The sequence below is a fragment of the Podarcis cretensis genome (assembly GCF_951804945.1).
Source record: "Podarcis cretensis genome assembly, chromosome: 1".
NCBI lineage: Eukaryota > Metazoa > Chordata > Lepidosauria > Squamata > Lacertidae > Podarcis > Podarcis cretensis.
In genome coordinates this window covers 138231815-138249274 of record NC_137170.1, presented here as the reverse complement: position 1 = coordinate 138249274, position 17460 = coordinate 138231815, and the positions used below count along the sequence as shown (strand labels likewise).

At 41.1% G+C, this 17460-nt stretch overlaps 2 protein-coding genes across 7 annotated transcripts in view; both read left to right on the top strand.

Annotated features, from left to right (window-relative positions):
• SPAG16 (sperm associated antigen 16) overlaps nt 1–750 on the top strand; it is a 437472-nt gene extending 436722 nt beyond the window's left edge. For both annotated transcript variants that reach the window (XM_079978996.1, XM_079978995.1), the window contains one exon: nt 463–750. In XM_079978996.1, coding sequence (XP_079835122.1) covers nt 463–638 — 176 coding nt within the window. In that variant the 3' untranslated portion in view covers nt 639–750. The remainder of the gene's footprint in view (nt 1–462) is intronic.
• A 1256-nt stretch (nt 751–2006) lies between these two features.
• VWC2L (von Willebrand factor C domain containing 2 like) overlaps nt 2007–17460 on the top strand; it is a 125695-nt gene continuing 110241 nt past the window's right edge. For 4 of the 5 annotated variants that reach the window (XM_079983154.1, XM_079983150.1, XM_079983152.1 and 1 more), the window contains exons 1-2: nt 2007–2104; nt 4599–5068. In XM_079983154.1, coding sequence (XP_079839280.1) covers nt 4676–5068 — 393 coding nt within the window. In that variant the 5' untranslated portion in view covers nt 2007–2104; nt 4599–4675. The remainder of the gene's footprint in view (nt 2105–4598; nt 5069–17460) is intronic. The other variant, XM_079983151.1, reaches the window with a different exon arrangement.

Here is a 17460-nt window from a genome sequence, read left to right as displayed (position 1 = left end):
TATGGCCCCTTACAATCTAAATTTTATTTATATATATACCTATGGTAAAAATATTGTGCAAAAAACTTAAAGTTTATTAAAAAAAATCATTTTATTGATTTGCATATTTAATTTACAGATTTATTTCATGTTTTAATTCAAAATTTTGCTTCCTGATTACAGAATATGAATGACTGGACTAAAGGCATTTAAGCCTTATATTAAACAATGGTCCCCACAGTTTTGTTTACTTGAATGGCAGTGTGAAATCCTCAGGTTTATTTAATCACTCTCAGATCTAATCTCTTTTAAACATTGATTTTATGTACTTTGTGGTAAAAGTGCTTGCTCATCTGAGTCTCAGTTATGTGCAGAAAATGGATAAATTGAACGTGAGAGTCTACAGCCTCAGGCACTGAGCTCCCAAAGTTGCTTCTTTACTCTTGTCTTCTGGACCTCTGATCTCCTTGCTCTATGTTATAGGTCGTATTGTAGCTCTCGCAAGCAACGATGGAACTGTTAAGACCTTAGAACTCAAATCGGGTCATCTGTCCAGCTTGTTGGGCCATGAAGATGAAGTTCAGAGCATCGTTTTTGATCACAAGGCAGAACATCTGGTCTCGGGTGGCTCTGATGGTACCGTTCGCATTTGGAACTGAGACACTTGTCCACTATTTTATTAAATCTCACAGTAATTCTCCTGCACCCTCCTAGCAGTGCCGGTGGCTTAAACTGTATTTCCATTATCTGAAATAAAGCAAAGTTTTCATATCTTAGTTTAATTTTATATATATATATATGTACACACACTATCTTTTTGCAATCATGCCTGTTCATTTGGCAATAAAGAATGCATCAAAGGAAGCTATCATTTGGCATTTTCCTCGAGAAATAGCTTTACAATGACGCCTAATGACAGAGGAGATGAATTGCAGGGGAAATTATCCCCACCACCACCAAGGTACTACAGCACAAGGCAGAAGAGAAAATATACTTTTCTGGCAGTGGTGCTATATTTAACTTGTTCTAACCTCTAAATTCATCTACACTTTAGAGTTCAATACAGATCTACACACACACACACACACACACACACACATGTATTTTTTAAAGTAGTAATTCTGACTGACAGCAAAACAAGAATGTGTAAGTTTCAGACCAATGCCTTGACAGATACCCTTGCCTCATCATTCAGTAACTGCAGAGAGCCTCAATCTACCGACTGCCACTTCCTGGAACGTAGCCCTGCAGTCTCGTCTGATTCTACCGTTTTGAAATCGGCAGGGTTTCTGTTTTGTTTCTTTGGAAGGGAGTTGTCAAATGCAAAAGTATATTTATGGGTAATTTAGAAAATACCTTCCGTCTAGGGAAAGCTTCCCAGAGTGAACGTGGACCCACTGAGTAGAAGCGTAGGATTTGTTTTCTTCGCCCAGAGGAGCGGCACGTTCCGCCGCCTGCATGATGCAAAATGCGAATCGCCGGCTGCTGTCCGTGGTGCTGAAGGATCCCAGAATCGGCTCGACAGAATGTGCTCCGAAGGTGCTGCTGTTCAGTGCTGAATCTTGCCAAAAGTTGCTGCCGTGCTTGAAACCCACACGTCCCCTATCATTTGTTTTGGGGAGAGCCTCTGGAAAGCCACACTGACACGATGGTGCTGCTGACTGCATTTCGGTCTGGATTGGCTCTAAGCTCCAGCATGCTGTTGCTGTTGCTGTTTCTGGAACTGGAAGCGTAGCACATTCTCCACCCTTGCCTGCTTTTTTGCAGATATACAGAGCGGTGTGATCTGGTGGGGGTCTTTTTTGGTGGGGGGGTGGAACTGAAGATCGCAACCAAGGATATAAGGAGATAAAAGAACAATCTAGCAACAATGACCATAATTTTGGGGTGTAGCTTTATACCAAGCAGCCTCACCTCCGGACCCCCTTATGGTTGTTGATTTGAATTCTGAACACAGGGTTAAAGCTTCAGTCTCTTGGTGTATCTGCCGGGTTTCCTGTGTGAAATGGGAGGCATTGGGGAAAGGGATTTTCCATGATTCTTTCTTGGAAGTGTAATTAAGAGGACTTGCTGAAATTTTAATCTATGGTGGCCTGTAACCCTTTCCAGCTTTCACTTGGAATAGGTAAGTATACATTTTACAATGAAATAAAATGTAGACTTCTCAAGAATTTAAAATCCCCTAAAATCAGAAATAGTAAAAGAGAATAAATTTGTACTGCGATAGCTTTCCAGAGCTTATTTTTATGTTGAATTTTTAAACAACAGAATAGATTTTCATTCTATTCCATCCCCCCTCTCTCTATAAAAACACAGGCTAATGAAGTTCTAACAAAATACCCACAATGGCCAAATGCTGTAGGAAAGTATTGTTAACAATGTTAATCCTTTGTGAAATTTGTTTTCTTTTTATTCATGATGCTTGATTTTATTCAATAGGTTGTTCTCTGTTGTCCCCACTATAAGTCAGTTTTTTTGCAATTTGCTTGTTTTCTAAAGTTTCCACAGCTTTAAGCATGGGCTCACTGGAGCCTACCTGTAGCATGTAAGTGTCTCTCTGACTGAATCCGAAAGGCAGGCTAAACAGTTCTGCAGCACAAATAAAACAGAGCCCAATGCTCTTGCCACTGCTGTAGGATGTACTCTTGTGGTAAAAGCATATCTTGAACTTCAAGTAATGAAACATTCTGAGCAGACATGTGAAACACCCAATCCCCTTCTTTGCTTTCTCTCAGCACTGAATAAACTGCTTTGTCAACAGGATCATCTAGTTTGTTCTGCAAGATGCAAGGCTTGCTTTTTCCCTGAGTCATTCTTGCTTGGCAGCATTTTATTTTTAAAAGAACCTGGAGTATATAGATGCATATACAGATGGGCATATAAATGATACACATTCATTGTGTACATGTCGATATAAAAATTAGATATCCTATCATTATTAGCATGTCTATATCAGTTAGATATAGACCACTGTTAAGTTGGTCCCAGACAGCAAGAGATTCAAAAGAGGTAAGATTATTGTTTTGATTTTAACTCTATGCCACACATCCAATTAATTGAAATAACTCTTGCCATAGAAGATTTTTATTATAAATTTAGAATTTATAGAATTTCTGTTTTCTCTCCAATTTCATAAAAACCCTCCTTCCCACTCTTTTCTTCTCTTGCTCTTGGGCAAGAAGAGTGATACAGGAGTAAGTCTGTCAGAGTGAGCACAGCCAATAGTAAAGCAGCAGAACAGAAGTAGAGTGTGAGGGAAAGGCAGGACTCCCCTTCGTTTTGAAACCAGGCAATCTGTGTACATGCCTTCTGTTATGAATTCTGTGGATTATCTGTGTGTATATGGTGGTGTATGAGATACTAAGCTGACATGGCCTATTGAAATAATTAAGTGTGCCTAGTAGGTTTCTCCTTGTACATGCTCTTGTATATTTTGATATGATATTAGATGCCCTAAGACTAGGGGGGATGATATTAGATGCCCTAAGATAAGGCAAGGGGAAATGTAAAATAAGAAAAATAATCAGTTCGCAAATCCAAGTATGAACACAGCCACTCAGGATCCACCAGGACTCATACATATGAGTGCTACAGTGATGTTGAGCCCCTGTAAGGCATACTGGAGGCTACTGGCTAAGAAAAAGAAGCCATTATGAATCAGTTCATATAGAAAAGACATATAGAAATACAAATTTTGATTTCTGTCAGAAAAGTACCACAGCCAAACGTTTTTCATTATACTCAGTAGTAGAATTGGTACACCATTTTCTTCTCATTTGAAGTCTAAATGTAATTACATTTCAGAATCATTCTCTCTTTAACCTCTTGCTTCCCATATTTGCTGGCATATTTACATCTTTGTTTTAATTAACCAATTGAGGTGGGTTGAAAGCAGTGCTGGGTTGTGATCCCAGTAGAAACGATTATGGTCTCTAGACTGAATTCCATTAAAGTCTCATTCACCTGTAATTCATCCTCATAACAATTAAAAAAAAAAAATCTCTGCACCAGTGAGTAAACAAATGTGCATGCCACCTAGATGTAAACAACAAATTCCTTGCATTTATGCAAACACCGTGGGAAATATTCAACATGTCACTCATGTGTTTGTCACACAGAAGTCTGACTAACGTCAAGAAGTATCAATTCTTATCTTGCTTGGCTAATAGGCATATTGTCCAATCCATTTTGGATTAGCATTCCCTTTTAGTTTTCTAGTTAGAATGATGGATGCGTTATCTGGAGACAAGTTGAAGGCATATAGCTCATCATCCATTGAGATTTAGCAATACATTGCTTTATACAATTTCATTCTATTGTGTGAACGTTGTTTAATTCAACCAGGAGAATGTTTATATTGAGGTACACATTGTGCGTGCTATCCAGATGAAGTTAGATGAACAACCAATTCCGGGCATTAGACAGAGCCAATATAGCTTGAGGATTATCCAAATTATGTACACGTATTTCCAGTTGATTATGCTAGTATTACATACATGGCCTAATGATTTGACCCCATTGTTCTTAAAAAGACAGGATTTCTAATCAGTTAATGTTTGTCAGCTGCTATATAGCTATATATGTTTCAAATTGTACCTGTTTAAAATATTTGTTTTCAGCCCATCACTCTGGCCTCTCCATGGAAGCATCTGTGTATATCTGATATTAGGACCATATACAGAAGTTGAGGAGGGGGATGGCTCTTCATATTCATGAAGCCTGCATATTTCTGTTGCTAATTCCTAGTTTGGTCACTCCAGCTGCCTTCAACCATGAAGACTACCCTGCTGATGAAGGTGAACAAATCTCAAATAATGATAATAATCTGATATTTGATGACTATCGAGGGAAAGGTTGTGTGGATGACAGTGGTTTTGTATACAAACTGGGAGAGCGGTTTTTTCCAGGGCATTCCAACTGTCCATGTGTCTGTACTGAGGATGGACCTGTTTGTGACCAACCAGAATGCCCCAAAATCCACCCAAAGTGTACTAAAGTAGAACACAATGGATGCTGTCCGGAATGCAAAGAAGTGAGGAACTTTTGTGAATACCATGGGAAAAGCTACAAAATCTTGGAGGAATTTAAGGTAAGACCAATACATATTAATTCATTGATTCCTTATTTCATTGTGTATGTACATCTAGATATAGAAATACATATAGTACTTTAAAAATCATGCATTAATTTGATGTCTAATTGATATTGGGAAAAGATGTGGCATGCTAGTCAATACATATCCAATTTCTGTGTTATCATTGTCAGGTGGGTGGGAATAGGAGGTGCATTAGAGATAATTAGAACTAGCATGTTACCTTCAGTGTCAGATTTTAACTTGTTTTGGTTCCAAAATATGAGACTCCTTAGAGATATGTACAAGTCCATCTACCTCCTTTGGAAAACGTGTTGTAGCTTTCATGCTGCAAAGGAGTATAACCAGCAATTAAGCACTTTGACTGACCTGTATCTAGTATTAATGAAGAACACCAGAAAAGAAACAATCAATTTTGCAAGTTAACCTAGAATGATTGTACCAGTGGAGAAGTGTCAGTGAAAGTGGAACTGACCTCAAATGACTTCCCCACACCTCCCTTCTCCTGGCAGCCCTCTCTCCTGAGGGTTGGAGGATTCTTATAAATGAGGTGGGCTATGTTGCTGTGGGGAAAGGATGGATGGGCAAAAAATCAGGCAGGCACCTTCCTGCTCATGTAAGGTGTTTTCACCCAACTTTCAGTGTCTCCCCCTTCCACCCCAGCCCCTCACATCACAACACACCTCATCCAAGAGGGTCCCCAAGTGCTCAGGTGGAGCTTTTTGAGGTGCTGAAAAGTCACTCTAGGGCTAGGCCATCCTCATTTCCACTTGTGTTTCTCTGGATCAAGGCCACAGTATTTCCATTTTTCATCAAGGATGGGTAAACACATGAGAAGATCCACAATAAGATGGTGGACTGAAGAACTCCAAGCCTATGGAAACAAACAAAACTGATAAGAGGTGGTTCATATTCTATCATTATGCAGGAAAGGCTGACCCCATTGCCATTCCACTTGTTTACAGAGCAATCCAAAGGCGCAGGTGAAGGACAACCGAAAGTTGAAGAACGATATTTCCCAATGCACTAATGGCATTTTGTTCTCCCTCCTAACTTTTTGTTAAGCCCCCCCCCCCCCCAGGAAACATTGGTAAGGAGTACTCCAGCTCCAGGACTGGCATAGTTTGCTCCCACCCCACTTTGTGAGCTTGTTGAGAGAACAGGAAGGCAACGCCCTCTCCAGAATGTCTTCTTTTCACTATCTTTGATATTAGAGCTCTGACATTGAAGCAGGACTGATAGTTGATCTTCCCACAGCTTCCAACATGAGATCTCTGAGAATAGAGAAAATGAGATCTAATGGATCCAGCGGCCTCTAAAATGCCTTCTCAGGGATCATAGGGTTATATTCTAAATGGCTTGAAGTACCGTATTTTTTGCTCTATAAGACGCACCAGACTTCAAGACGCACCTAGTTTTTGGAGGAGGAAAACAAGAAAAAACATATTCTGAATCTCAGAAGCCAGAACAGCAAGAGGGATCGCTGTGCAGTGAAAGCAGCAATCCCTCTTGTTGTTCTGGCTTCTGGGATAGCTGCGCAGCCTGCATTCGCTCCATAAGACACACACACATTTCCCCTTACTTTTTAGGAGGGAAAAAGTGAGCCTTATAGAGCAAAAAACATGGTATATATTTCTATTGCAGGAATTAGTTTTGACTGCTATGAATGCCTAGGTTACTTTCTGTGACTGAAATCACCCTGCCTTTTCTGACAACCTGAAGATCTAGTTCTCTTCAACTGGAGCACTTTTGAGCAGTTAGGCTCCAATTATCATGAAGCAAATATTTTCATACATGTAACCTTAGGCATGAAACAGCCTCAGTAAGTCTGGAAATGAGTACCTACGAAGTGGAAAAATGAATTGCCCTGTTCAGAGTAGATCAATGGTCCATCTAGCTCAAGGGATTTTTCCTCAACCCCATCCACAGTTTTTCTGAACCTCAGATGGAGGTTCTTCAGCCTTTTCAACTGGCATTATTAGTGCAAAGATGATAAAACCCATATAAAGCCCAGAAAAAGCAATAATCATAGGGCCTCACCTTTCTTACTGTCTTACTATCTTTCTAAAGATGGGGTTGTATATCCAATGCTGATGTCCGCTAATGGAACAGAAAGGGAAGCATTTACTTCCAATTCTGCCTTCCACAGTCTCCCCTGAAAATCTGCTCTGGGTGGTTGGGGCCCACCAGAACAGAGTGTGTGTTGAGGTGGGGTGAGGGACTGCAGGAAGGAGGACAAACTTGTAAAAATTGCCACCCCTCCTCTTCTGTTAACAGATGCCCCTGCTGGAGCAAAAGAGCAACGTGTACCACTCAGATTTATTGACTGCGTTTCATTAGTTTTTTTCTAAAACTTGTTATTACAGATGTGAGATCTCTTAATTGTAAGAACTGTTCACACCACATATAGTTGCCTCCCACACTGTGTATACATTCACATGGACCATTAAAAAACCCCTTGAACATGGTGACTGCAAGTAGGACTTAAGGTCAACTAACAACAATCGGTTAGAAGAATGAAATTTCAGTTGGAGTATTCTCCCATTAGAATAAGTAGGATTTAAAGGCACTCAACTTTGCTAGACTGAATCTTCTGTTTCTCCATGTGAATTGCATACTATGGAATGGTCAGGACTGCTCACATGTCTGGAGGGATGCTATATGTGTATCCACTTTTGGGATATTGCTAGGTTCACCAGTAGGCCCACTCTCTGATAATTGATTATGTGAGCCATATGTTAGCTTGGCTTAGGTGCTAAGGCACTCCAGGAAATAGAATGGCCGGGTGGAGCTTATCCCATCTTATCCATAGAATACTTCAGTCAAAGTAACTGGCATCAGTTAAATTGTTAGCAACATTGCTGGAAAAGCTTGAATGTCCAAATTCACATGTGTTATTAGCAGCATAATAGTCCCATGAAAGCACAGCTGCATGAAGATTGCCCCACATGGCAACCTGTTCATGTCAAATGATTCTCTGCATTGCTCCAGAAATTGTCACCATCCCATCAAAACCCCTCTGTTGTGCAGTTTGGGATAGCATGGTGCTGATTGCCACATCTGTGTAGGAAGTCACCACACATGTGGCACAGCTTACCTATGACTGCATTTTTGAAAGACTATCAGGTGTCAGGGTGATGGTAGGGTGTCAGGAACTGGCAGGACACGGATGAGTGTGCACTGGGGGAAGGAGGACTGGAGTCTTACTCAGGAGAGGAGACCAGTGATTTGTGGTTAACTGTACCAGCCATGAGGCAAGAGTCAGAATGGCCAAGAGATTGAACTGCAACTCATGAACTCCTTGCTTTAAATCCTGTGTCAGTCAGCCAGCAACTGAAAATGTCCCTTTGACCAGCCTCTCCCTTTTAGCCCTCTGCAAGATGAGGATTATAACAACATTGACCTACCACAGTGCAGGTGAAGGTGCCACAGTAATAGTTGCAACTTATCATTAAACAGTCACAAAGAAACCATTCTGGAAATGTACAAAAACTGGTCAAAAATAAATGAAGACTTTTATTATTCACCCTATTCCTAAATTATTTGTATCTTACTGCAATGTTAAGACAGTGTGAGCTAAACTCATTCCTTGTTCTAGTTTGTTGTCTTTAGTGGGGACTAGTGTTCTTCATCAGGGTGAGGTGAATAGTGCTGACAATTGGTGGAATTACTTAGCCACTAAAATATGTTTCACATATAAAACATAATTTGAAGGGAAGGGAGACGTGATTAACAGCACTCTGTTAAATTTCAAATAATTCTTTGTAGCATGACCTACTATTTGTCCTTACATTTTGTAGTCCTCAACTATACAATTCAATTATTTTATGATTCTCCCAACTCAGAACAAGATTCTGCAGTGTTGAATGCCAGCTCTTTTGTTCCTGTCTGTGGACCACAGAGCTGGACAAAACTGAAGAGTTATTTTGGCCCAGTTCAGTCTGAATGAAGATAGAGATGGCTTGCCCATTGCTAGTAATGTATAAAGAGCTCATTTACTTTAAAAAGGCTCCTTCGCGGTTTGGGGGGCGCAAATGGTGCCCCCCGAGTCACCACGCTCACAGGCATCAGCGCCTGTGATTTTTAAGGGTCCCCGCGTCGCCGGCGCGGACAAGACCCGATCCTGCGGAGCCGATTCCCTCCGGAGCTCGGAGGGAATCCGCCATTAGTCGATGGCGCTAACCCGGACTTCCATTTACTTTATAAATTACTCCAGCTAGGAAGAGCTGCTGGGTATACAGGTAACCCTAATCTATATTAAAGAAAAATATCAAGGTGATTTTGGAGAATCCTGCTTGTGTAAAGAGCATCCAAAGAATTTTTTTGGATGGTGGCCATATTTATACATCTAATGAAATATTTCACATTGACACCAAATTGCAGCTAAAGTGAAGTTTTGAGGCAAATTTTGAGGTTCCTCATAGAATCATAGAATTGTAGAGTCTTCTAGTCCAAACCCCTGCAATGCAGGGATCTCAACTAAAGTATAGTGAAAGGCTAATTGAAATGGAGTGTTGTTGTTTTTCACATATCCCTGCTTCCCTCAACTAGTTCTCATGTCTCAGTGGCCTTAATTGTTAATGTGATATACGCTCAAACCCAAGTTCTTGTGAACTCAACCTATGTGAAAACCTATGAGTTCCGTGCAGGTTTCCTGTTTTTGGAATGCTTCCCCATGGAGACTCACCTGATGCCTACATTACATAAATGCAGGCGCCGGGTGAAAACTTTTCTCTTCAACCGGGTTTGGCTGATTAACATTCTATGGCTTTTAAAATATGTTTGTAGGAGGGGGGTTATTAGTTTGTTTTTCTTTTACTATTATGTATTTTGTGTTCTCATTTTGTATTTTGATGTTGTGAGCCACCCTGTGATCTTCAGATGAACAGAAATATACAAATTTAATAAAAAGTAATAATAATTATAATAATGACAATGATGATAATACAGCCGTACTTTGGAAGTTGAACAGAATCCATTCCCGAAGTCCGTTCAACTTCTAAAATGTTCAGAAATGAAAGTGCAGCCTCTGATTGGCTGCAGGAAGCTCCTGCAGCCAATCAGAAGCTGCGAAAGCCGCACCAGACATTTGGCTTCCACAAATCGTTCAAAAATCGGAACAATCACTTCCAAGGCGTTTGACAACCAAGCTATGACTGTAATAATAATGTCATGAACTGAATTCAAATTAAGCGGAGGCAGAACAACAACAACAACAAAAACCACCCCTCTTTTGTTACCTGATCCAAAGCTACTGCCTTCTAAGCTCTCATTTTATTTTATTTTTTTTATAAATATTTATTGAGATTTTTTTAAAATACAAAATGCAAAAATAATAAACAATATAACATGGATCATAACACATTTTTCAGAACTTCTTTGGACTCCCTCGCGTCTCCCACTCCCACTTACATCGTTATAAATTTTTTCCAGCAATTTATCATCTTGTTTATATTCTTAAATTTTATTCAGTTAATTTAATCTATTCTCCACAAGTTTATGTTTCCCTCAATCTCACTTATCGTCAAGTTCAATCTAATTCAGTGGTAGGCAATTATTTATGATCTAACATCCTTCTTAGCATTCAACCAAATTACAATACTTTTGTAGATAAATCTTGAATTTCTTCCAGTCTTCTTCAACCCTCTCTTCTCCCAGGTCTCGGATTCTGCCAGTCATCTCGGCCAGTTGCATATAGTCCATCAGCTGCATCTGCCATTCTTCCAGTGTGGGTAGATCTTGAGTTTCCATTCATTCTCAAGTGTATGAAGTTTGCATTGGAAGATAATGAATGAATAGCTTCATCCAGTTTCATGGGAGAGTTTGTGGCAGCATATTATTATTATTATTATTATTATTATTATTATTGCTTTATCCAGTTCAGTGGAGGATTTCAGCTAATTTATTATATTGGATTTGTTTTGTATGATTCATCTTCAAGATGCTGAAAAACTTTGCCTGAACTCAGCTTTTGTTTTGAAACAAGAGGCCCATTTCAGTTATGCATTTCTTCCCTGCTCCATGGGGTTTTGTTTTCTTCCCTGGAAAACCAGCATGAAGTTCTAAGTTTCCAAGGGAGAAAACTGAGCCAAATCTCCCTAAACAAATATCTACATTGGTGGGTGATAAAGATGGGGAAAGGACCATGGTGTTAAAAAGCTTACGATTTATAGACTAAATTAGAAAGGGAAACCCCAGTTCTAAATATTAGACAGAAAGGGGGGGGAGGCCTATAAGGGAAGTGGTTTCTGTCAACATGTGCAGATTGAACCAGCTAGTCAGGGAACCCACTCCATGAGCCCCAACTGACAAAGTGACTTGGCCCTGGCTGCTTATCAAGGTGAGTTAAACAGACGTGTGGGTTTGGCAACAGGGTGAAGAGGCCAAGGCAGCGCATTCTGCCCAAAGTAATCCCCAACTCTTAGTTAGATAACAGAAACAATGAAACAACAGCAAACAGGCAAGTAGAAAGCCAGCAGGGGCATGAGAGCTTTCCAGTGTTTTGCACCCGTCGCCATATATATAATTATCTCTCCATGCAGCAGAAGTCATGGGTATGTCAGAGGTGCAATGAGCTCCTGGCTCTCTGGGAGCAAGCTTGTTCCCTTGAGGCCAAGGTGGCAGAGCTGGAAAGTGCAAAAGAGGCAGAGAGGGAGTGGAGAAGGCCTTCGGGAATGTGGTAGCTGGTGCCACTCCCATGATGGCAGCTCCCCTCCTATCAGGGAGAATGAAGGTCTCAAGGAAAGAGAACATCACCTTGAGGAAGAGAGAGGCATTCGTTTAGAAGGGACCAATTCTTTGGGAGACAATAATGTATTCTCTCATGCCGAGGATACCTGTCCAGTGGGTGGAGCGATTGTGGTATTGGGTGATTCAATCATTAGGGATATAGGTAGTCGGGTATGTGGTGGACATACAGACAGCAGCATGAATTGCCTTCCTATTACAAAGGATGTGGATGTTGCTCATGATCTCAGTAGCCTGGTAGATAGTGCTGGAGTCGAAGGAGTTGTAAAGGAAGATAAAAAGATTGTGGAGAAGCTACAATCTCACATCTATCTTCACAATGAAGGATATAGGGCAGATCTCAGTTCAAGAGGAGAGTCTGAAGGACTAGGACAGATAGTAGTGATGAGAGATGATGTTCTAGACCTAATAGACAAAATAAAAACCGACATATTGCTAGGTCTGGGTGACATCCACCTGAGAGTTCTCAAAGAACTCTAATGTGAAATTGCTGGTCTTCTAACAAAAATATGTAACTTGTCATTAGGTTCAGCCTCCATATTGGGGACTAGAAAGTAGCCAAAACAATGCCAATTTTTAAAAGGGGGATACAGGAAATTTTAGGCCAGTTAGCTTAATTCTGTCCCTGGAAAACTGGTGGAAAGTATGTTAAAGATAAATAACCAAACACATAGAAGAACAAGGCTTACTGAAGCAGAGCCAGCACAGCTTCTGCAAGGGAACGTTCTTACTCACAAACCTCTTTGAGAGTTTAAACAAGCGTATGGATAGAGGTGATGCAGCTGACATAGTGTATTTGGACTTTCAAAAAGCTTTTGACAAAGTACCTCACCAAAGACTCCTGAGTATGCTTAGCAGTTAATGAGAAAGAGGAGAGGTCCTGTTATGGGTGAGGTATTGGTTAAGTTTCAGGAAGCAAAGAGTAGGAATAAATGAACAGTTCTCCAAATGGAGAGAAGTAGAAAGTGGAGTCACTCAAGGATTGGTATTGGGACTTGTGCTTTTCAGCTTGTCCATAAATGTTGTAGAGTTAGGAGTGAGCAGTGAGGTGAGCAAGTTTGCTAATGACACCAAATTGTTCAGAGATTGCAAAGAGCTCCAAAAGAACTTCTCCAAACTCAGTGAATGGATGGTAAAATGGCAAATGAAATTCAATGAAAACAAGTGTAAAGTGATGCATGTTGGAGCAAAAAACCTGAATTTCATGTATATGCTTATGGGGTCTGCACTGGAGGTGATGGACCAGGAATGACCTTGGGGTCACAGTAGATAGCACAATGAAGATGTCGACCAAGTGTACAGCAGCTGTGACATAGGGACACTGCATGATAGGAATTATTAGGAAAGGGATTGAAAATAAAACTACCAATATCATAATGCCATTATACAAATCAATGGTGTGACTGCATTTGGAATACTGTGTACAGTTCTGCTTGCTTCACCTCAAAATGATCAAAGGGATGGAGTGGCGCCCCATGCAGAAAGGTTGCAGCACTGGGAATTCCTAGTTTAGAGAAAAGGCAAGTAAAATGTGACATGATAAAAGTTCATAAAATATTGGAAGACTTAGGACACATAAAAGGAAGTACTTCTTCATGCAGTGTGTAGTCAAATTATAAAACTCACTCTCCAATGAGGCAGCAATGGCCACCAGCTTTGGATTGTTTTAAATGAGGCTTGGACAAATTCATGGAGAAGAAGGCTTTCAACGGCTATTAGCTATGATGACTATGCTCTGTGTCCACATTTGGAGGCAGCAAGGCTTCCTGTGGTTGCTGGAAACCACAGGAGGGGCTCTTGTGCTCATGCTCTGTTTCCTGGTTTCCCACAGGCATCTGGTTGGCCACTGTGAGGGCAGGATGCAGGATGCTGCACTAGATGGGCCACTGGCCTGATCCAGCAGACTGTTCTTGTGCCCTTATGTTCTTATGCCTCAGGGTGGCAAACCACAGTTTTAAAATAGGGGGTCTGTGTATGCAGAGCCATTGTTGCCAGATAAGTATAAAAAAGTCTCTGGCCAGTTTTGACTATTGCGTATGGTCTTATAATCCAATTTATAGCTGCCTTAATAACCTTGTCAAGCACTGATGATCTATTAATTATAGGAACATTTGTTTTGGGAATACTAGGCATCTGCTCCTTTGTTAATTCTCCTTAAACAGGTTTCAATCAATGCAATTATATTAAAGAAGGTTTGCATTATATATTGTCAGGGACTCAGCGGGAGCGCAGGGAGGAGAGGAGATGGAAAGCGAGGGGGAGCAATCCGAGGGGAGCGTAGGAGAATATGACAGCAGCCCGATAGATTCCATGAGCCTCTCCAGCGAATCGGAAGATTCACAGAAGGGGGCGCCGATGGGCAGGGCAAGGGGCGACACAAGGGGGACACCCCAGAAGCAAGGGGCCAGCGGGGACTCCCAGAGCAGCAGTTGCAAATCAGGACCTGCTTCCCCACCAGAGCGTAGTGGGGGGGAGGAGTCCCAGGTGTCAGAGCCCACACATGCACCACCAGCGAGAGAAGATGAGTCAGGGTGGACCACGCCTCCATCGGAGAGCGAGTTAACGGTTAAGAGGAAAGTTGCAGGCTGGGCGCGCGCGCCAAGTTCAAAGGTACAGGCGAGCGGCACAGAAGGTAGCCCGGATAGGGAACCAGGTCCTAAAGCCCGCCGGAAGGAGGGGCAAGAATCGTCAGGGTCAGCGTCAGAGGAGTCCAGGAAGGATGAGACCCTAGCGGGCAGGAGGGCCCAGAGGAGAAAGGAATTTAGGAAGAGGTGGAGCAAAGCGAGAGTCTTAAACTGGTGTGGAGGGGGAGGAGACTCAGACAGGACTTCGCCGGTCTAAGGTCGGGACGTAGAGCTGCACGCTGCGGCTTTGAAATGGAGACTGAATCTCAATAAAGACTTTTGTACATAACTACAGCCTAGCGTTGGTCCTCTGTGAGCTGGGACCTGGAGGCAGCTCTGACATATATGTATTGCTTTCCACTTGTGCATTATTGCATTTCAGCAGTGCCTAAATTATCTAAGGCCAGGGTTCTCTTTCCTCCCTCCCCCCTTCTGACGCAGATTGAAAGCACATACTACATGGTGCCTTACTTGCAAATATCATATCCATTCTGTCTTCAAGACTGAAATGTTGTTTTTAAGGTCTGCAGTAAGCCAGAATCTATCATTTCAGGTGGGAAGGAAGCATAAGGGGCACGGGGGCAAAAGCACATCCCTTCCACAATGCACAACTATCATATGAAATCCAGTCTACACAGTGCTCCCTAAATGACTTCAAAGTTACAAGTTGAAAAATATCAGTCTGCTCACTGGGTAGGAGGAGAATGTTTTGCTTCTTCTATAACTCAGCATATCTCCACATCAAATGGTATTCTTTTTAAAATAATAATAATATTTATTAAAGTTTTGAAAGTTACAGAAAGAAAAAAGAAAAAGAATTAAGCATAACAAAACCATACAATACAATAAAAAGACAAAAATATTACATATACATAACAAAAATAAAAGAAAAACAATTAAAAAAGAAACACAACCAATACTTTCAATGTTATTAACTTTCTTTTACTTGTTTCAGCGACCTCCTCACACCTCCCTTTTTTTGTATTCCACTTCAATTAATTGTTTCAGCAAATCCTTTCCATTTTCCTCAAATTTCTGTCCTATCATTTAACTTAACAAATTCTAACATTATTTTTTTCCCTTTAATCCAATTACAATCTATTATACTTAATTCTTTATAACATTTCTGCTAAAGCCATGTAACTTCATTCCAACATCTTTCTAACATTCCTTAATTTTACAATATTTCTGTAGATAATCTTTAAATTTCTTCCAATCTTCTTCCACCAACTCTTCTCCCTGGTCTCGGATTCTGCCAGTCATTTCTGCCAATTCCATGAAGTCCATCACCTTCATCTGCCATTCTTCCCGGGTGGGTAGATCTTGTGTCTTCCAGTACTTTGCAATAAGTATTCTTGCTGCTGTTGTAGCATACATAAAGAAAGTTCTATCCTTCTTTGACACCAATTGGCTGACCATGCCCAGGAGAAAGGCCTCTGGTTTCTTCAAAAAAGTATATTTAAATACCTTTTTCATTTCATTGTAAATCATTTCCCAGAAAGTCTTAATCCTTGGGCATGTCCACCAAAGGTGAAAGAATGTGCCTTCGGTCTCTTTACATTTCCAACATTTATTATGAGGCAAATGGAAAATTTTTGCAAGCTTGACTGGTGTCATGTACCACCTGTAAATCATTTTCATTATATTCTCTCTTAAGGCATTACATGCCGTAAATTTCATACCTGTGGTCCATAACTGTTCCCAGTCAGCCATCATAATATTATGTCCAACATCTTGTGCCCATTTAATCATAGCTGATTTTACCATTTCATCCTGAGTGTTCCATTTCAACAGCAAGTTATACATTCTTGACAAGTTCTTACTTTGGGGATCTAACAGCTCTATTTCCAATTTTGATTTTTCCACCTGGAAGCCAATTTTTTTGTCCAGATTATATGCCTCCATTATTTGATAATAATGGAGCCAATCCCGCACTCTATTTTTTAGTTTTTCAAAACTCTGTAGTTTTAATCTGTCTCCCTCTTGTTCCAGAATTTCCCAATATTTCGGCCATTTGGCCTCCATATTGAGCTTTTTCTGAGCCTTCGCTTCCATTGGTGACAACCACCTTGGGGTTTTATTTTCAAGCAAGTCCTTATCCAGACGTTAAACAGTGCTTTTCTGACAATATGATTTTTAAACGCTTTATGTGCTTTGACCTTAAAGGTAAAGGTAAAGGTACCCCTGCCCGTACGGGCCAGTCTTGACAGACTCTGGGGTTGTGCGCCCATCTCACTTAAGAGGCCAGGGGCCAGCGCTGTCCGGAGACACTTCCGGGTCACGTGGCCAGCGTGACATCGCTGCTCTGGCGAGCCAGAGCCGCACACGGAAACGCCGTTTACCTTCCCGCTGGTAAGCGGTCCCTATTTATCTACTTGCACCTGGAGGTGCTTTCGAACTGCTAGGTTGGCAGGCGCTGGGACTGAGCAGCGGGAGCGCACCCCGCCGCAGGGATTCGAACCGCCGACCTTTCGATCGGCAAGCCCTAGGCGCTGAGGCTTTAACCCACAGCGCCACCTGCGTCACCTTTGACCTTATCATACCACAAATATGCATGCCAATCAAATACGTTGTTAGAACCTTCTAGATCCAGCACGTCAGTGTTTTCAAGAAGCAACCATTCTCTCAGCCAGCAAAAAGCAGCTGATTCATAATAAAGTTTAAGGTCTGGCAGGGCAAATCCACCTCTTTCTTTAGCATCAGTTAGTATCTTAAATTTTATTCGTGGTTTCTTGCCCTGCCAGACAAATCTAGAAATATCTCTCTGCCACTTCTTGAAACAATCCATTTTATCCAAAATTTGCAATGTTTGAAACAAAAACAGCATCCTAGGCAATACATTCATTTTTATAGCAGCAATTCAGCCTAGGAATGATAGCTTCAGATTGGACCATATTTCTAAGTCCTTTTTCACTTCCATCCAACATTTTTCATAGTTATCCTTAAATAAGTTCACATTCTTGGCACATCAAATGGTATTCACAACACAAAACAACAATTCAATTTACATCCTTCTGT